At 35.9% G+C, this 21,005-nt stretch overlaps 1 protein-coding gene across 1 annotated transcript in view; it reads left to right on the top strand.

Moving 5' to 3' along the window:
* Positions 1 to 20,608, top strand: part of CLTC (clathrin, heavy chain (Hc)) — a 78,125-nt gene extending 57,517 nt beyond the window's left edge. The window contains exons 17-32 of the mRNA XM_006832373.1: positions 2,656 to 2,890; positions 4,894 to 5,016; positions 6,101 to 6,246; positions 6,465 to 6,648; positions 6,813 to 7,005; positions 7,256 to 7,413; positions 7,611 to 7,775; positions 7,890 to 7,997; positions 8,080 to 8,247; positions 8,343 to 8,492; positions 8,574 to 8,705; positions 9,101 to 9,211; positions 10,149 to 10,319; positions 10,644 to 10,865; positions 16,119 to 16,194; positions 19,419 to 20,608. Of these exons, the coding sequence (XP_006832436.1) occupies positions 2,656 to 2,890; positions 4,894 to 5,016; positions 6,101 to 6,246; positions 6,465 to 6,648; positions 6,813 to 7,005; positions 7,256 to 7,413; positions 7,611 to 7,775; positions 7,890 to 7,997; positions 8,080 to 8,247; positions 8,343 to 8,492; positions 8,574 to 8,705; positions 9,101 to 9,211; positions 10,149 to 10,319; positions 10,644 to 10,865; positions 16,119 to 16,194; positions 19,419 to 19,543 (2,467 nt within the window). The 3' untranslated portion in view covers positions 19,544 to 20,608. The remainder of the gene's footprint in view (positions 1 to 2,655; positions 2,891 to 4,893; positions 5,017 to 6,100; positions 6,247 to 6,464; positions 6,649 to 6,812; positions 7,006 to 7,255; positions 7,414 to 7,610; positions 7,776 to 7,889; positions 7,998 to 8,079; positions 8,248 to 8,342; positions 8,493 to 8,573; positions 8,706 to 9,100; positions 9,212 to 10,148; positions 10,320 to 10,643; positions 10,866 to 16,118; positions 16,195 to 19,418) is intronic.
* Positions 20,609 to 21,005: the final 397 nt, after the last annotated feature.

Here is a 21,005-nt window from a genome sequence, read left to right as displayed (position 1 = left end):
TATTGCAGTCCACCACATTTACAGCGCCACACCAGGAATCCAATAAATCACTGGAGCTACGTAATATGGAGATGCTAAGGTAGTTGATAAGGAGCTCTGGTAGTATAGTGGTTACGAATTGGGCTGTGAACCTTAAGGTCAGCAGTTCGAAACTGCCAGCCGCTCCGCGGGAGAAAAATGAGGTTTTCTGCTCCCGTAACTATTTACAGCCTTGGAAATCCTGTACAGGGTCGCTGTGGGTCAGAACTGAGTCAACGGACCTTAACAACAACAACAACAAAGGTAGTTGATAGTTTTGAAAATCTGTTTTCTGAAACATTACAGCTGATGTATTTTATTAAAAAATCTCCTGACTTGGTTGATCATGTTTTTGAATGTTTTATGGTTATAGCTGGAGTCCTGGTGTGGCACTGTGGGCTAATGCGTCCGACTGCAAAGTCATTTGAACTACAGGGTTGGTGGTTCAAGTTCACCAGCTGCTCCTTGGATACCCTATACAGGGTCGATATGGGTTGGAATTGACTCCACAGCACTTAACACAGTTATATTTATGTGGTGGTTTTACTTTTTCAGTGTTTTTAATGTAAAGTATGTGTAGCCTACTTTTAGTTAGGTATGATATGATAGTATATTTAGTAATTTATTCTTGAGTGTTAAATTGGCATTCTTGAAACTATCAAGATTTTGTGCAGCTCTGGGTTAAACTGGTTTTTAATTTGTAGTACTTGTAAAGTACTACTTAGATAATTGCATCAATTATTTTTCAGTAGAAGAGAAAATAGTATAATATCTTCTAATGCTAACTACCAGCTGTTCCGCGGGAGAAAGATGAGGCTTTCTGCTCCCGTAAAGATTTGCAGCCTTGGAAACCCTGTGCAGGGCCGCTATGAGTCAGAACTGACTCCACCGTACTTAACAACAACAACAATGCGAACTACGCCATGAAGCCTTTTTTAACATTTTGAGGAGGAAGTTTTTAAGAAGTGGTGAATGCAGTACATGAGTTGATTTTTAGTAAGTTGGTCTCATGGAGGGAACTTACCAAAGTATTAGCAAGAAAACCTACGGAATTTGGGGATTTAATTTAACATGAGTTGGCGTGGTAGTGGTGGTGGTTGAGTGCCACTGAGTCAGTTTGACTCATAGGGACACTGCATAGCATTTCCAAGGTTATAAGTCTTTACAGGAGCAGAAGCCTCAAATTCTCCAATGGAGTGACTAGCAGACTCAAACTACTGACATTGCGGTTAGCAGCCCAGATGGTAATCCACTATGCTATCAAGTCTCCTTTGAGTTGGTATAGGTGTCCTAATTACTTTGTATTTAAACATGGAAATGTTTTTGCAATAAGATACAATATAGGTATGGGTAATGCTCATTTAAGAGTTTAAACTTAAATTTGAAGTGTATTTCAGTTGAGAATCACTTGCACATGTTTATAGGCCATTTTTGCTGTGTTAATAAAAAATTAAGCCTTTACTGTAATGAGAATGTGTTCATAACTACTCAAAGGTCATTGTCAAATAATGGAATACTGCTCTTTCTGTAACTGTTTTTAGTATTTAAATCATGGAAAAAAGCATAGTCATGTGAACCATATAGCTTAGTAAAACCTCAACCAGTGGTGATGATCATATGACTGCTAGATTATGAAACCTAGAACTTATAAAACCCTACTAGATTTTATTTCCAGTATGTACGTAGTGTGCTGCCTCCTGTAGTTGTAGGTAATGTATATGTAAATTGTGTTAAAGTCTAAAGGAGCCTTGCATAATTTGACCTATTTCTCATACTTATCTCTTCCTAGCACTGCCCTAAATAAAATTTATACAGAGTCCAGATATTTGGTCTACTGTATTATAAATAGGAGTCTTGGTGTAGTGCTGTGGGTTAATGTGCCAGACTGCGAATCCATTTGAACTGCAAGGTCAGAGGTTCAAGTTTACTAGCTGCTCCCCGGAAAGCCTATACAGGGTCGCTGTGGGTCGGAACTGACTTGATGGCACTTCACAACAACAACATATTATAAATAAGGTGTGGCGCTAAGGGTTAATACATTGGACTGCAAGGTCAGTTTGAACTGCTACGTCGGTGGTTCAAGCTCACCAGCTGCTCCTTGGAAACCCTATACAGAATCACTGTGAGTCGGAACCTACTCCACAGCACTTAACAACAACAATGTAAATAAAGGTCAGCCTATGATTCTCTAATGTCTCATGTCCAAATTGTTATTTGTATAATATAGCAGATCTAGCAGAGTGATAGTCTTACTTCCTGTGTAGTCTTGGGCAAATCAATTAACCATCTCTAAGCTTTACCTTCCCAACCTGTATAGGATTGTTGGGAATTAAGAATTGTTAAGTGCTGTTAAGTCCCTGATTCATAGCAACCCTGTATAGGGTTTCCAAGGAGCAGCTGGTGGATTTCAACTGCATACCTTGTGGTTTGCAGTACGGTGCTTAGTCTACAGTGCCACACCAGGGGTCCTAATTAAGACTAGTGTATGGAAAACACATACACAAAGGGACTTCACAAAAGTTCCTGCATAACTATATGAAGCACTACACAGTACATCGAGTGTGTTATTTATAATACAATAAATGTAGAATTAAAAAAAATTATTTTGTGTGTGTTTTGTTTTTTGTTTAAAACTAGATTGAAACTCCTTCTGCCTTGGCTAGAGGCCAGAATTCATGAAGGCTGTGAGGAACCTGCTACTCACAATGCACTAGCCAAAATCTACATCGATAGTAACAACAACCCAGAGAGATTCCTTCGTGAAAATCCCTATTATGACAGTCGTGTTGTTGGAAAGTATTGTGAAAAGAGAGATCCACACTTGGCATGTGTGGCTTATGAACGTGGCCAGTGTGACCTGGAACTTATTAATGTGAGTACTGCTAGGTGAACATGTGGAAAGAAGACTGTGTGTTTTGTTTTGTTTTTTAACTTGTTATAAAATAATCAGACTAATGAATTTTGAGGGTTTAGGAATGGATTTTGGCACTATGGAAGGTTTTTGGAAGATAGGGTAGTTTGTCAGTAAGAAAAGTGGCACAAATACCAGTGTTTGTATTGATTTATCTATTATGTAAGGATGGTGACCCCAGTAGCTTTATCATTTCTGTTTCATATTTTCATACATGAAAGTTCATGGAAGAATACCCTTAACCTTTAATTTGATTTTCCCACAAATATATTACTATTTAGTCATGTATGAGTACATTGACTATGTCATGGCCTTTACCCCGTCAATATGTTTGTTCTTAAAATCTGGATAGCCTCTTTTATAAGCATATTATAGATGCCAACATTGGTCAGTTTGACATTGTTATATAATACTGTGAAAACCTATTTTATTTAAATTTTCTCCATTTCCTTTAATCTGTACAGTTTCTTTCTTTAATGACGGTAACATTTTGTTTTGAAAAAGTCTTACCTGTATACTTTTTTTCTTGATGTGAAATTCACATAACTTAAAATTAACCGTCTGAAAGTTAATGATTCAGTAATAATTAGGACCGTCACAATATCTGGTTTGTTACAACATGTGTCTAGTTCCTGAATACTTTTGTCACCCTGAAAGAAAAGCCCATAACTATTAAATAGCTGCTGCCCGTGCTACCCCCATCCTGTGGTGACTACCAAACTGCATCTACCTCTACACATTTGCCTATTTGGACTATTTCATATGAATGGAAGGAAACTCTCTCTTCCCTCCTCCCACTCCCAAAGAGAATGTTTTCCACTTTTGGTTTTTTTGGTGGTTTCTCCTGTTAGATTATTTTGTACATTTCACCTAGAATATTGCTAAAGTGATGTTTTATTTTTTTTATGGATTATACTAAGCCATTTGTCCCTCATTTGTAATGTCAGTTTTTAGCTATTGCAGATGTTAAACAATTTGTACAGAGACTCTTACGATCATGCAAACCAAACATACTGTTGCTAATCAAAATCAACCATACCCTAATCCCACCCCCCAATTTAGCATCCTAGTGATTTCTTGGCTTAACTGCTCTTAATGTGTTGTTTACAAAATAAATTTCCAACCTCCACACTTGCTTCATAATTATCAGCACTCAGAGCACTCAGGACTCATGGGTTTCTGTTTTATTCAGTGGGTATAATCCATTACTGCTGTTGTTGTTGACATTCAGATTGTTCCAGATTTGGCTAATGGGAATCCCTTCAATATGGTTCCTATGTTTTTGTGACAAATTCTCATCTTTGTTTTTTTTTCTCTCTTTTTTAAAGCACTTCCTTATTTTCTGGCACTCAGATACTCTTTTTATACCTTTTTTGAAGCTCTGAAACCAGCCATTTCCCCCAAGAAGCCAAGTTCCATTTCATGGAGAATGGTATTAGAAATCAAAACTGGGCTTGAGTGCATTTGCTTCTAAGAGCTAAAAAATAAGACATGTGAAAAATGAAAAATGCACACACCATATATATATATATATATATATATACATACACACACACACGACATTCATAGAAAATTAAACACATAGTAATTACTAGTAAAACTCTGAAACAAGAAAGCACTGAATGAAGGAACTGGCTCTCCTAGATAGGCAAGCATATGATAAAGTCTCTGTACTTAAAACAGAATACTGGTACATGAATAGACAAATATAGAGTAAAATTTGAAAGTTCAGAAATAGGTCCAATATCAGGGTACTTTTTACAAGCCTTTGGAAATTAATAACTATGTTTTGTATCTTGGCTGAATTTTAATAGGAAAAATTTGGGTGTAATTTATTTGTAAAAGTAGTCTATTAAAAAGTAAACTAGACCTAAGTAACCAGGTGATAAACATTTTAATATAAAGTGAATCTTTAAAAGTCTTTATTCTTTACCTTGAAATTAATCAGTAACATCTCCATTTAGGTTTGCAATGAGAATTCCCTCTTCAAGAGTCTCTCCCGCTACCTGGTACGCCGAAAGGATCCAGAATTGTGGGGTAGCGTGCTACTAGAAAGCAATCCATACAGGAGACCCCTAATTGACCAGGTAAAATTGGTGAATGTGTATAATACTCATCTATTGTACGTCTTGCTGTGGCGCTGTAGGATAAATACTGGTCTGCCAACAGCAAAGTTGTCAATTCAAACCCACCAGCCACTCCTTGGAAACCTATGAGTCCATGTTGACAGCATTTAACCAACAGCATTGTAACTCATTAAAGGGTTTTATGAATAAATTATCTTTCAGCATATATGTAAGTATATTCAAATGAATGGTGTGGAACTGATTGAAGATAGAAGAAAATAAAAATTATCACTGTGTTCCTATTACAAATATTAAGAAGAATAAAATATATATCAAAATACATGGTTTAATTTTATAAAATACTCAATTCATTGTATTTCAAAAGAAAATGTCAAATTAAGGTGAAAAAGAATCTCTGTTATTAGTATCTGAGAAGTGACAAAATTGATTGGAATTCACCATAGTGGCAATCAAGGATTAAAACTCATTACAGAAAATTCAGATTAAGTGTGTTAAATCTCAATAGTAAGCACATATAAGTGCAATGAAATGTGGTTTCTGTACCTATATAAAATTGAAAAGATTTTAAAAACTAATAAAACTTAGGTTTGTTAAAATGGTTCTTAAATTCCCTTGGGGAGAAATGTTTTTTTTAAAAATTTTGTTACAGAATAGATTGAACTTTATAATGTTTTCATTATCTCCTAGGAAGCATTTCTAAGGGAAATTCCCAAGTAGATAGATTGCAGCACCTAGGAGCCATGTAAATAGCTAAAAATAAAGAAACTGCTGAGTACATGCCCCATCTATATAGTTTAGTTATATAAAGCCATTAAAGTAATAATGAGGTGTGATTGGTATGAGTAGTGTTTTAATAAGCAAGGAGGAGATAGAAATTAAATATTCAAGTGATTTTCAACAAAATCAGAAGTATACAGGGTGTGGAGATGTGTCTAGAAAGACTTTGGGTAGTAAATTTAAAGATACCACCCCTTTTAAAATTCTTTTCTGCCTACTTCAACTTTTATATTAAGAGCCCAACTTACTAGATACTATCTAACCTACCTTGAATCTTAGTTACTTGTTTCCTGTATATCCTCTCTAGGTTGTGCAGACAGCCTTGTCTGAGACTCAGGATCCTGAAGAAGTGTCAGTAACTGTCAAGGCTTTTATGACTGCAGACCTTCCCAATGAACTCATTGAACTGCTGGAAAAAATTGTCCTTGATAACTCTGTATTCAGTGAACACAGGTATGCTGTCAAGGGTCTGTTGACTCAGTCTTTATTATGGCCTATCAGTATTTAAAAGAGCAAAGAGAAATTTTAGAAAAGTTCCTTTCCCTTCTCACCCTATCTCCTAAGCCAAAAAAAAAAACCCCAAACAACTGTCTTTAAACCCATGTTTTTTTTTTCCTTTGTGACTGATAAGTTTTAGTTTTTATAATGCATTCAAATTTGTTTTCTTGAAGGAATTTGCAAAACCTGCTCATCCTCACTGCCATCAAGGCTGACCGTACACGTGTTATGGAATATATTAACCGCCTGGATAATTATGATGCTCCAGATATTGCCAATATTGCCATTAGCAATGAGCTGTTTGAAGAAGCATTTGCCATTTTCCGAAAGTTTGATGTCAATACTTCAGCAGTGCAGGTAAAATTTCAGATTAGAACACTATCTTCTGATTAAATATTTGCATGGACCTGTTAAGGTCCTATTATTATGGCAATAGAAGAGTGCTGAAATATTATTTGTCATTGCATAATGTGAAAAGATTTAGTATACTAAAATCCTAATTTTAAAATTTGGCTGCCTAGGTCTTGATTGAACATATTGGAAACTTGGATCGAGCATATGAGTTTGCTGAACGCTGCAATGAACCAGCTGTCTGGAGTCAGCTTGCAAAAGCCCAGTTGCAGAAAGGAATGGTGAAAGAAGCCATTGATTCTTATATAAAAGCAGATGATCCTTCATCCTACATGGAGGTTGTTCAGGCTGCCAACACTAGTGGTATGACTTATTTTTATGTGCTTGAGAACTCAAAATGTACCTAAGTTATGATTAAACTAAGCAGTAAGCTAGCTGTTGCATTTTTAGCCCTGTCTGTCTTAGTCCAGAATTGTCATAGAGTTTTTGCAATTTTATATTCATTTTACTATAAATTTGTCATACTCCATATTTCCTTGAAAAGGAAGTTGGGAGCAAGTTTTGTTTACTTAGGTGTTAGTGTTTAAACTTATTTTTCCTTTTCTATACCTAGGAAATTGGGAAGAACTTGTGAAGTATTTGCAGATGGCCCGTAAGAAGGCTCGGGAGTCCTACGTGGAAACAGAACTGATATTTGCCCTGGCTAAAACAAACCGCCTTGCAGAGTTAGAAGAGTTTATCAATGGACCAAACAATGCTCATATCCAACAAGTGAGTTTCCTGTGCAGACTTTTTTTTTTTTTTAAATCAATAGTTGAGTAACTACTAACTTTGTAGAATCAAAAATAATTAAAGATTGCCAAGGAAAATTTTACAGAAAAAATCAAGTTTTCTAGTATTAAGTTGAGTTACAAAGAGAGCTGAGCTGATACTGGTATCTTACTGAAAATGAGCTGTATCTTTTTCAGGTTGGTGACCGCTGTTATGATGAAAAAATGTACGATGCCGCTAAGTTGCTGTACAATAATGTTTCTAATTTTGGACGCCTGGCATCTACCTTGGTCCACCTGGGTGAATATCAGGCAGCTGTTGATGGTGCTAGGAAAGCTAACAGTACTCGAACATGGAAAGAGGTAATTTAAACACAGTTTTGAATGATTTAACATCCTTTTGGAAATACTCTTCAAATGACTTCATTAAATAAATGTAAATTTAGTTTAATTTGCATATGGAAATGTTTATTCTAGGTCTGCTTTGCCTGTGTGGATGGAAAAGAGTTCCGACTGGCTCAGATGTGTGGACTTCATATTGTAGTACATGCAGATGAATTAGAGGAACTTATCAATTATTATCAGGTAATAAACAAGAATCTTTTCGGTGGATTTAGACCCTTTGCAACAGTATTCTTATCTTTAATTGCACTTTGCTCTTATTTAGGATCGTGGATATTTTGAAGAACTGATAACTATGTTGGAAGCAGCTTTGGGACTTGAGCGAGCTCACATGGGGATGTTTACAGAATTAGCTATTCTATATTCAAAATTTAAGCCACAGAAAATGAGGGAGCATCTGGAGCTGTTCTGGTCCAGAGTGAATATACCTAAGGTAACCAACCTTTAATAACTGAGAAGGCAACTCAGTAGCTAAAATGGTCTTTTTTTAGAGACTCATTATAAAGCAATTAATTCTTTATTTTGCAGGTGCTAAGAGCTGCAGAACAAGCTCATCTTTGGGCAGAACTGGTGTTTTTGTATGACAAATATGAAGAATATGATAATGCCATAATTACCATGATGAATCATCCAACTGATGCATGGAAAGAAGGACAGTTCAAAGATATCATTACCAAGGTGTGTACCTTGTTCTGAAGGTAAAAGCTTTAGGAGAAAGCTCATGAGGAAATAACACTGACTTAATGTTTTCTGTTTCAGGTTGCCAATGTGGAACTGTACTATAGGGCAATACAGTTCTACTTAGAGTTCAAGCCTCTGTTGTTAAATGATTTGCTGATGGTGCTGTCTCCACGACTGGATCATACTCGTGCAGTCAATTATTTTAGCAAGGTAATCATGGTAAGGGGGCAGTAGTAGTGATTTCATGGTAGAATTCTCAGGTGCTATGCAGGAGACCCATGTACAGTTCCTCCTAATTCATCTCACGCACATCAGTAGAGGATAGCTTGTGGCCATGATGCTGTAGAGGTGTCAACAGAGTTCTAGACTAATGGAATAGATAGAAAATGCATTCCAAAACTCAGCCAATGGAAACCGTACAGATCACAACTGGGATCTAAAAACAACAGAGAAATGGCATAGGACCAGGCAGTGTATGTTGTCAGGGGCCGACTTTTGGTCAGCCAATGATCACAACAATGATTGTAAACCAAAGCTAGGTAACTTTTATCCATGTAACATCAGCAATACGCCACATTTGTTGTAACAAGATGTTTATTTTAAAGGTGAAACAGCTACCACTGGTGAAACCGTATCTGCGTTCAGTTCAGAACCACAACAACAAATCTGTGAATGAATCCCTGAACAACCTCTTCATTACAGAAGAAGATTACCAGGTAAAACCTTTTGGTTTTTTCCATGTATTCCCAAAACTTGGATTGTAAACTTGGAGTGGCTCATAAAATTGTTACACTTTACAGTAAAAGAAATCTGTCATTCTTTTTAAGTTTGTAAACAGTAGATCATAAGTATTTCTAGGATTCTAACATAGTGATATTTCCAGATTTGATCACTTTTTAAAAAGAGTTAAATGTCAAGTATACCGAATTTGTTTAGATGTTGCCTAAGGGTTTTTTTTTTTTTTTAATTAATATAGTTATTTCATTCCTAAACTTACAGGTAGGGTTTAAAAAGTCTTTCAGATATTAAATAGTCCATAAAACTTGCTTATTTTTAAACATACTAATTATTCTTTCCCTAGTATTTTGTTATATGTAATTCAAGAAACTTTTCCCTTGAGATAGATTTTATGAAAACAAAAGTTAAAGTTAGTTCCCTTTTTGCTTTCTCTTGTAGTTAGCATGATGCTAACTCTCAACCACCTGCTGGTCTATATGACTGTCATCTTTAGTAATACCAAGAGTTACTATAGAGCATAAACTTAGTCTTCAAATGACAAATTTCTACCAGTTTCATAACAATTAAAGTTGGTCCTTGAGAACTGAAAACCTTGGCGAATATTATGCCTTTTGAAAAGCTTGCAGGACCTTTGAGGATGTTACTGTTCTAAGATTACATCAAAGAACCTTGATACTTGTTCACAGATGACAGCTTTGTAGTTTGAGTCTTAAGTCTAGGCTGTTATTTGAGGACACTTAAAGTTTGTAGAAAAATAGAATCAATCAATAACGGAATTTTTCTACAAACTTTTTGAAGCCCCCTCACATTACATACTACCTTTTGCTGGGTTCTGTTACTAGAAAGAAGAAACATTAACCTTAGACTAAAACGAAAATTTGATTTGACACTTTAGCTTTGTTTTATTTCTTTAAGGCTCTGCGAACATCAATAGATGCGTATGACAACTTTGACAATATTTCACTTGCTCAGCGTTTGGAAAAACATGAACTCATTGAGTTCAGAAGAATTGCTGCTTATCTCTTTAAAGGCAACAATCGCTGGAAACAAAGCGTAGAGTTGTGCAAGAAAGACAGCCTTTACAAGGTGGATAAACCTGGGGGGTGGGGAGTTGGGTAATCAGTGGTAAAATAAGGTCTGTGTCAATGGTATACTATAAGTGATTATATGCTATAAAATTATTTGTTTTAAGGATATGAGAATTGATTATATGGTGATTAAGTCAGTGAATCTAGGCTTGGGTATCTTACATTTAAGTCAAATCTCTTTCATTTTAAAAGAATATTTTTAGTATGTCTGTTCTTTTTAAACTTGTACGTGCTGTATGTAACTGGGAGATGTCTTTTATTTGGTTTAGTATTCATAGTATTGTAAGTGTAATGTTTGGCTTTCATTGTTTTCTTTAAATAGGATGCAATGCAGTATGCCTCTGAGTCTAAAGATACTGAGTTGGCTGAGGAACTCCTACAGTGGTTTTTGCAGGAAGAAAAAAGAGAGTGCTTTGGAGCATGTCTCTTTACTTGCTACGATCTTTTAAGGCCAGATGTTGTCCTGGAAACTGCATGGAGGCACAATATCATGGATTTTGCCATGCCCTATTTCATCCAGGTCATGAAGGAATACTTGACGAAGGTAATGACTCCTCTAAGTATACTTAGGAGTAACTATGTAAATTTTCATGTGCAGTCTTACTTTTTCAAAAAAATTTTTTTTCTAGTAGAAATAAGTCATTTAGTTGATTATTATATGTCTTTTGTTTATTAAATACTTGACACATGCCACTGATTAGAAAGGGAACACTAATGTAATTTCTTAGGCTTTTTACCCTCAACGTATGTGAGTTAACACTATTACTTCTATATTGTATGTTTGGTTGTTTTGATTTTTTTTTACTTTGAGAAGATACATTTCGAACTAAAATCTTCCCCTAAATCAATTCTTAAAATTGTAGATGTCTAAATTCTTACAATTTAGATGTCTAAATCAAATCTTACAATTTAGATGGACTTAACAAGTACCATGTTGTTGTTAAGTGCCAACATATCGTTTCTGACCCTCTGTAGGGTTTCTGAGGAACAGCTGGTGGGTTTGAACCGCTAACCTGTGCTTCAAACTGTCCTTGCAGTCCAGCGCATTATCTTGAGTGCCACACCATGTAGATCCCCTTTATTTAGTTGGCTTTTGACTTTTAATATTTATGCTTATTTCCTTTGGGAAGATGAATATATATTTTTATTAGTCTGTTAATCTTAACAGGTTTTTGATAGTTTAATTCCTAATTTAAAAAATACTGTATGAGTTTGACAGCCACATGTTTCCTAAAGTCTATCAAACATGTTGTTAAGTGTCAATTCTGACTCATAGCAACCCTATCTATATAGGGTCTCCAAGGAATGGCTGGTGGGTTTGAACCACCAACCTTGTAATTCAAACTGACCTTGTGGTCCTGCAGTGCTAGCCACACCAGGACTCCATACTAAACATACTGGTGGTATAATCACCTTGTGAAATGCACTATTTCTTGTAGCATCCATATAACTATATGTTTTTTTATGGTAGAGTATTTTTCATTCATTTCACCTCTTTACAGTTACTACCTTTTTTGCTGTAAAGCCATTAAAAATGGTCCTAAAGGAGCCACTTCATCAAAGCAAAATAAATGTGCTTAGAATTTAAGTCTGGCACCTGATCTCTTCAGCGTGCCTGAATAAAGGAGTGTAAAAGCACTGCTAACAACCCCCAATATATGGTATTTCTCTTTAAAGTGCAAATTAATTATTTACTGTAATACTTGGCTACACTTTAAAAAAATTAACATTTTCTATGTATAAACTGCTTAAAGTTCAGAATAAGAAAGAAAATAAAGTCACCTTACTTTAGCCATTGATGAAAATAACTTCATTTCTTATACATAGTGCCAACTTGTGAAACCTGGCTGTAAGCTGCTGTTAACCAAAGTGCTGTGTATTTTCATAGATTTTAAGCTGCTTACTTTCACACTGACTATAGCATAAATTCTTCTGCAGTAAGCTCTGAAGTTTAAATTTTGCTTCCAGAATGCCCTTTATTTTCACTTCTCTCATACCTTTTTTAGTGGTTAGATGTTTCTACCCTAAAGCTTTGTCGCTCATTCTACCTTTTTATGCTCAATATGGAATTTGATTTTTTTCTAAGCTGCACCTTCTGAATTCCTTTGCAGGTTGATGCAATAAAGGAAAAGGTGAAAGTTGATTCTTTTCCATCTTTAAGTCTGGAGGACTAAGTCTAAGGAATTTGCATGATTTTTCCCCCTTCCTTTTCTACACTGCTGCTGCTGCTTTTTTCCCCCCCAATAAAATGTCACTAAAGCCTCTGCAAGTCCCTTGAAACATAACTATAATAGAGCTGTAGGCCATTAGTAGATGTTTGCTACTAATCAGCTAATAGGCTTTAGGAAGGGCAGGAGGCTAATCAGTAGTTGGTTCACAGTCTCTCTTAAATATATCGTTAAAATCTAAGTGTGGTGAGTTTTGATATTGATTCCAAAGTTTTAGGAATTATCCCTGTCAGGGTATCTGGACCATATTAGGATTTTCTTGATATTTGAAATAAATTAAAGCAGCCTCTGGTTTTATTTTGTGAGCTTGCCTGACAGTTGTTGAATTTATATAAGAATATACATACATAATACATGCCCTAAAAGGCTTTTTGGTCGTTTTTCCCCCCTCCTCTTTTTTTTTTTTTTTTTTTTTTTTTTGGGTATTGAAGGACTGTGATCCAGTTTCTGATCTCTTGATTCTTACTAATTTTTTTTGCTGAAAGTAGATACAAGAGATACTAGCTGCTTCCGAAGAGACTTTCCTCATGTTTCTCCAGGTGTCCAGTTCTTATGGTGCTAGTCCATTTTCAAGCGGAATCAGACCTTTTTATTATGAGAGCCCAACTTGCTATTACTATGTCATGTTGCTAAGCAACATGGGCTGTTTCTGTATAGGGTGAAGCAATTTTAACTTCTGTTTTCTGTAATGAAGGCACATTTCTGAAGCTATCTAAAATTTGCTTTCGTATCGATCAAATTTAGGCACATTTTGGTTGCTGCGTTTTTCATTGGCTTGTCTCCATCTCAGTATAAATGAAAGAATATTACAGACTAATGTCTGGGATCAAATTGTGGTTAGGGAGGGGGTGGAAAAAGTAAAGGAGAGTTGAAATAAATTTGAAAGAATTAGTGAGTCTGGGGAGGGCAATATCTTGGGATTATATTGAACCAAATTGGAATCACCACTGGAACTTAGGGCAAACCTGAGTAAAAATGCATTGTGTGTGAGGCCCTTCAGCAGCTAGTAAGCAAGGCAGTTAGAAAGCGTGTGTGTGAAAAACAGGTAATTGAACTGCAGTGTTATGCATTGTTTTAAATAAAGCATGTACAACAGTCATTGCAATTACATCATATTACTTTTGAAACTCTTAAAGCATTGCTGTGGGCTGTGTGTGTTTCTTGAGAGCCTGTATAGCAACAATCATCTTCAAATCTCACTTCTTGCTTCAGTACTTTTGCCTTTTTTTCATGCACACATACACCAAAATATTTGACTGCATGTTAACTTTTCCTCTGCAGCATATTGCAGTCTTTGTGGAAAAGCCTTTTAAATTTTAATGAATTCCCAAATTGTACAGATGCAGCTGAACTCAGTGACATGCCTACCTCTCTTTTTGTTTATTTCTCTCTTAATCCAAGGATCAGAAACTTTTGTTACAGCTCTTAACAAAAGCTTGTGTTCATAACAGCCTTTACTGCTTCTCTTTTGGGAGCAATTCTGATTTGGGTCAATGTAAACAAAAATGGATGTTGCTGTGCCAGAGGCTGTCCCATTACATATGAAAATTTAAAATTTTTTGCTTAGCTTGAATGCTACTCCTTCAGGGTGTTTTGTTTGTTTTCCTCTCCTAGGCCCAATTTGCCTGTCTATGCTTGGGCATTCTGATACTGCTCTTCTAACTCTTCCATGTACTTCTGTAACAGGACTTGTGTTCAACAACCGACTCAGACATTAACATTTAAACATGTGTTCACTTTAGATTTTTTCACTTCAAAGTCTCCAAGTGTATTATGCAGTAGTGAGGTTATTTTTGTTTTGTTCTTTATGTCTTTTTAAGAAATTATTAATAACAGGCATCCAAGTGTTTTCCTGATAACCTTTTCAGCTAATTTTTGGATACTGGTTAGGGTAGTAAAATCTCAGTGAACCCTGATAGCCTGAAAGCACAGAGTTGTGCTTTAAACGTTATATTATGTGATCATTTTGGTTTTAAGTTTGGATGCCAAAAGTGAGTGAATATCATGAAACTTATACTCCACAGTAGTTTTGCAGTATAATTTGGGATGCATGGACATTTAGGCTAAATATTATGCAGAAGCAAACCCATCTTCCTAGGGTAAAAAAAAAACAACAAATTTTATCTGAAGGTATCTAGAGTTCAGGCTTTCTTTTCTCAAACGTTCAGTTCCTTTACAAATTAGTATGTATTAAAGATGCATACTTTTAGTGTTAACATGAAACAATTAAAATATGTATAAATACTGTTTGTCCTAACTTGAATGGCCTATGTAGAGATGTAGAAACACTATTTTAAATAATTGCAAATAGAAACAAAGTACTGCTTTCACCTTTTTTATGACTCAATTTTTATAGATCTCTTATTGACATGTACATATCTGTTTTTGTGAGTTCGCTACATACAGTGAACACAGAGTGCTCCCCACCTCACTCAGCCTGCCTCACCCATCACGCTGTGACTTTGAAAACCACTGAGTGTAAATAGCAATGAAATTTGAAATTTAGTGTTACTTAGAATATACTTGTAATGATAGACGAAGTATGAAGCCTCACTTGAGGTTTCAACTTTTTAAGTATTGTTTAAAATACAAGTGGAAGTGTAGGGTAAAGACACAGTCCCTGATCCCAGGATTCTAATGTCACTTAAGTTTAAATTCTTTGTAGAATTAAGGTTTTTGAGAAAAACATTAGCCCAGAAGGAATTTTGGTTTCGACTCATAGCGACCCCGTATAGGATTTCTTTCTCGTTACACAGAGGAAGAAACTTTGAGGGCCATTGCAGTGGTCTGTGCAAGGTCACACAATCAGAGGAAGGGTTTACATATTCCAGATTATTTCACCAGTACATCTGGACTTCTTTGCCGTGTTGTTTCTGTTTATATTACCTGCTTTGATTTACAGTAGCAAGCACATTATAGCCATTTACTCTTATGGCTTAATTAAAAGCAAAATTTTTCTTGCTCAAAGAATTTCGAGTAAAGAGTTGCTACTTGGAAAGTAGAACTATGTAGCGTTGAAATGTACATCCTGCTTTATATATAAAAAAGATTGAATATGGAGCCACTGTTGAGCCTTGCATTTCAAACCAGGCCAATATATGAGCAGAAACTTGGTATAATTGGCAAAATAAAGCTTATTCTGCAAAAGTACTTGTTCAGTCATTGATCCTATTTCGCATTTTTGAATGCCATTTCTTTTGGGGAGGGAAGTCTTGCCTCTTCACGAGTTCATTATTCTCTTTGGTAGGGTTTAAACTTTAATTGATAGTGAGTCCTTCTCGTTTTCTCCTTCCTTCAGGCTGCATCCTAGCATGCCCAGTTTTAGCCTGGCGTGAGCTTTTATGGCATTTATAAATCCCTCCTTCTTGAGGGTTTATAATGACAGTGCTGAAAACCACCTTGACTGAATTATGACCATTGCCATTGAATTTGAGGGGGCCTGAGAATGTTCTTTGTAGTCTATTTTATTTTGACAGAATTTAACAAACTAAGGCTTTTCCACTTTCTGCCATAAACCTAGGTTTATAATCATTTTGGGGTGTTAATTAACATTACCTCTTTTTCTCCAGGTGGATAAATTAGATGCTTCAGAATCATTGAGAAAAGAAGAGGAACAAGCTACAGAGACACAACCTATTGTTTATGGTAATGCTGCTTTTTTAACCTGAAAGAAATGTAATACATAATTCTAATTCCTCGGGAACTTTAGAAAGTTAACACATTTCAAATAAAGTATAAAAGTTAAGGAATGAGTGTACCCACCATCATTCTTGTCTGAAAACGTCTTTAACAGGCATTAACATTATTTACTCAGACATTCTTAAATACTTGGAAAATCACAAAAAGCATTAAGTGTGTATATCCTAAAACTCCAGTTTCTGATTGACCATAATTATTGAGAATGAAGCATTGATTAATTCAATTTTCATAAGAATGAAAGGTGAGAGGAAATACCACTGCTATCTTTATGCTTTATATAAAACACACATCCTCATCTTACAGACTATCTGGGACAGAGATCTGGATAAAGTTTCCCTTTGAGAACATTCCAGAGAGATAGGATCTTCAAGATATCAAGTGAATTTTTAAAGCAATTTAATTTTTTCTTATACCTGAATGCCTGAATAAACTTCAATTCATACCTGGTGAACAAACTCAACTTGAACAGGAATTTTCAGGGTATAACTCAAAACATAATAACCAGTTGTTTTTAGGAACGGGGCATCAAAAGGATGTGATTATACCTAAACTTGCTAAAGTAAAGGAAAAGATAATATATATGTATTTATGGCATGGTTATGGTAATACACACATATTTATGTCCTTTATACAATAAAACATTTTTTGACAAAAGTTGGAAGATAAACTTAGAGTGGCTCCTTAGAGATGGGAGCAAGATGTTTGAAGACGTTTCTGTGTTGGTGACTTGGAACCCGTATTTGAGATAAGAAACATGGGAACCAAAACAGTGGGTGCGATATTTTGGGTGGCTTCTTCTTCTTAGTTTAGTTTGCCTTCAGAGTGTTTAAATGGACACTTGTAGGCAGTTAAATATGTGTTTTATAATTTCAGGACACATGTAAATGTGAAGGTTAGAGGTGAGTTTCTATACTGCTAATTTCCAAAAAGAATTCTAAGACAGCTTAGAATACCTAAGTGAATGGAAAAAATGAAGAAGTAAAGGAGCTGAACAGAAAATTTCAAATGATAGCGCAAGAAGACAGAAATGTGCAAAAACCTAGAGTTAGAAAACCAAAAGGGTAGAGAACAAACTTAGCATTTCTCAAGATGAAAGAACTGAAGAAAAAAGTTAAGCCTCGATCTTCAGTATTAAAGAAATTATTTTAAGGGCAAAATACAGAACAGCGTAGGAAGGATCAAAAGATGAAAGGAATACACAATCACTGTGTACCAAAAATGATTGGTCGTCACTCAACCGTTTCAGAAAGTTTAAGAACCAATGGTATTGAAGGAAGAAGTCTAAGCAACACTGAAGGTATTGGCAAAAAACAAACAAAACAAGGCTTAAGGAATTGATGGCATACCAGTTGAAAGGTTTCAAGAAACTGATAATACAGCACAGGAAGAACTCACTAGTCAATGTCAAGAAATTTGGAAGACGGCTACCTGGCAAACTGACTGGAAGAGATTCAGATTTGTGCCATTCCAAATAACGATTACCCTTCAGAATGTGAAAATTATTCAAAAATATCATTATCACATGCAAATAAATTTTTATTGAAGGTAATTTTTTTAAACGGTTGCAGCCGTACATTGACTTGGCGCCCACCGCCAGCAATTCAGATCGGATCCAGAAGACATGGAATGAGTGGTATCATTTTTTACATCAGATGGATACCAGAAAGATGTTTGCTTGTGCTTTACTGACTATGCAAAGGCTTTCGAGTATGTGCATCATAACAAATTATGGTTAACATTGCAAAGAATGGCAATTCCAGAACAGCTCATTGTGCTCATGCAGAAACTGTACATAGACTAAGAGGCAGTCATTCAAAAACAAAACAAGGGGATATTGAATGGATTGAAATCAGGAAAGGTGTGCATCAAAGTTGTATCCTTTTTCCATACTTACTCAATTTGTATCCTGAGCAAATAATCCAAAAATTTGGATTCTATTAAGAATGTGACATCAGGATTGGAGAAAAGCTCATTAACAACCTGTGCTATGTGGATGCCACAACAACCTTGCTTGATGAAAGTGAAGGACCTGAAGCACAAACTGAAGAACATCAAAGAATACAGTCTTCAGTATGGCTTGTCTATAGTTATAACTCAAAAACAAAAATCCTTACAACTGAACCAGTAAACAACATCATGAAAAATGGAGAAAACAAATTGAAGTTGTGAAGGATTTCATTTTACTTGGGTCCACAATCACCACTTTAAGGAAGGCAGCAGTCAAGAAATCAAATCATGTGTTTCATTGAGAAAATCTGCAAAAGATCTCCCCTTAAGGTGTTCAAGAGTAAAGGTAGATGTCACTTTGAGGACGAAAGTGTGCCTGACTCTATCCCTTGATGTTTTCAGTCTCCTCATAAGTATGTGAAAGTTGGACAATGAATAAGAATAAGGAAGATGGGAGATGAACTAGATGTATTTGAATCATGGTATTGGAGAAGAATGTGCAAACTACCATGGACTGCTAGAAGAATAAATAAATCTTAAAAGAAGTCCAACACAAGTGCTTCTTAGAAGTGAGGGTGGTGAGACTTCGTCTTTCATATTTTGGACATGTTGTAAGCTGACCAGTCCTTGCAACGGACATCATGCTTGGTAAAGTGAAGGCTCCGTGAAAAACGGGAATAATCCCACTGAGATGGATTGACGGTGATTGCAACAATGGGCTCTCAAATATACCAATCACGAGGATGGTTCAGACCAGGCAGTATTGTGTTCTGTTGTGCATAGGATCACTGTTTGTTGGAGCTGACTCTATGGCACCTGACAACAGCACAACAACAAAGATGACTTTGAGGATCATCCACAAGAGCATGAGGTCATTTGTCCTGGGTTTTCTATCTGTAGTCAACAGCTGCATAACTTCACAAAAGAATGTCAGCACAGTGGTTGTGAGTTGGGCTGCTAACCTCAAGGTAAATAGTTTGAAACTACCAGCTGTTCCACGGGAGAACGATGAGGCTTTCTGCTCTTGTAAAGACTGACAGCCTCGGAAACCCTATACAGGGTCGCAGCATGTACAAACCAACTCAGCAGCACACAACAACCAACAACCAGTGTATACTTGAATGTCTTAAAATGCATTAGGGTTCACTGTTTGTTTTTGTTGTCTTACAGTACTAACAATTTTTCTCCCTGCTCCCCCTCCCCCCTTTCTTCCCCTCCTTTAGGTCAGCCTCAGTTAATGCTGACAGCAGGACCCAGTGTTACGGTGCCTCCCCAAGCACCTTTTGGTTATGGTTATACTGCACCACCCTATGGGCAGCCACAGCCTGGCTTTGGGTACAGCATGTAAGATGGAAAGCTGATCCTGTAGTCGCCTATTTTCGTACTGAAACACCATCTCTACCCGCTTCTCAGTTTATAACGGGAAAAAAAAAGGCAACGTTCTTGTAACCTTTATTTCATGAAGGACTACTTTTTGTTTCTGATTATAAACTTGGATCACCTATGTTAAAACCTTATTTCACATTCCACATCATCTTAGAATTTATTTTCAAAGGGGAATAGTTTCAGTGTTTGTATTCACTTGGGCTTTTGTCTTTCCCCCTCATTCTTTGAAGAGCTGCTTAATATTCAATCTGTTGTGAAGAACCTGATTTGCACTCTGTAGTGTTAAAGATAAAAAGAAACTCTAATATTGAAGCTCTTAAATTTAGTGTATGTAAACAGCTTACAATATGTATTGTCTAAATGCATTTAAGTCTCTTTTATTCAAAAAAAGCTAAAGCGAAAATATTGGTATTGTGACCACAGAAGACTGTCAATGCCAACGAAGACAACACTAATCAGTATCTCCTACATTGGATTGCATTGCTCTCCAAAGTATTTGAAAAATGCATACCAACAACTTGCCTGATTTTCCAAATGAGCATAAAAGGTCCTCTAACCTATGCAGGTTTCCCCTTTACGCATAGAGAAATTGCTAGTGTGTTTTGCTCACTTCATGTGTAACAGGTGCCCTTATGTTGTGCTGTATCCTGTGCTTTTTCTGTGGGATCATTCCATTCAGAAGCAAAGAGCACCATGATTCCAATCTGTGTGTATTTACTAACCCTTCCCTGAGGTTTGTGTATGTTGGATATTGTGGTGTTTTAGATCACTGAGTGTACAGAAGAGAGAATTCAAACAAAATCTTGCTGTTCTTCAGTTTTGTTTGTGGAATTTGAAATTACTCAGATTTAAAATAAATTACTGGACTGTGGACATAACCTGTATAATGGTAATTTTAATTAAATATTCTCAAACTTAAACCCAGAGAACCATAGTTTTGATATAAGATACTGAGGCAGAGAAGAGGATTGCAGTTTAGGCATGTGATGACATTGTATATTATAGCCTGTGCATTCTTGTAGTTAATGAAAAAACAAACTCATTACCATCGAGTCTTCTATCTCATGGCAACTTTAGGTTTCACTGTTTTTGTACTCTGATTTGCATTCTGTAGTGTTAAAGAAAACTACTGCTTCAAAATAGAACTGCACTTGATTGGATTTGTGGCTGTGGTTTTTCTGGACGTAGATCACCAGGCCTTTCTTCTGAGGTACATCTAGGTGACTTGAACCTCTAGCTTTTTTGGTGAACAACCATTTGTGCTATCCAAGGACTCTAGTAAGGCATATAACATTAGTCCAAAGGACCTACAATATAGTACACTACATTTTAGCCATCTCCATCATTTTAGCCAAGTGGCACTTTTGTTTTTTATATTAGCTAGTAGTTACAGATAGCTGCTTATCTTTTCTTTTATTTACTTT

The sequence above is a fragment of the Chrysochloris asiatica genome, unplaced genomic scaffold (genome assembly GCF_000296735.1).
Source record: "Chrysochloris asiatica unplaced genomic scaffold, ChrAsi1.0 scaffold00007, whole genome shotgun sequence".
Lineage (NCBI taxonomy): Eukaryota > Metazoa > Chordata > Mammalia > Afrosoricida > Chrysochloridae > Chrysochloris > Chrysochloris asiatica.
The sequence above is the reverse complement of the archived record's forward strand: the minus strand, read 5'-3'. Positions and strand labels throughout refer to the sequence as shown.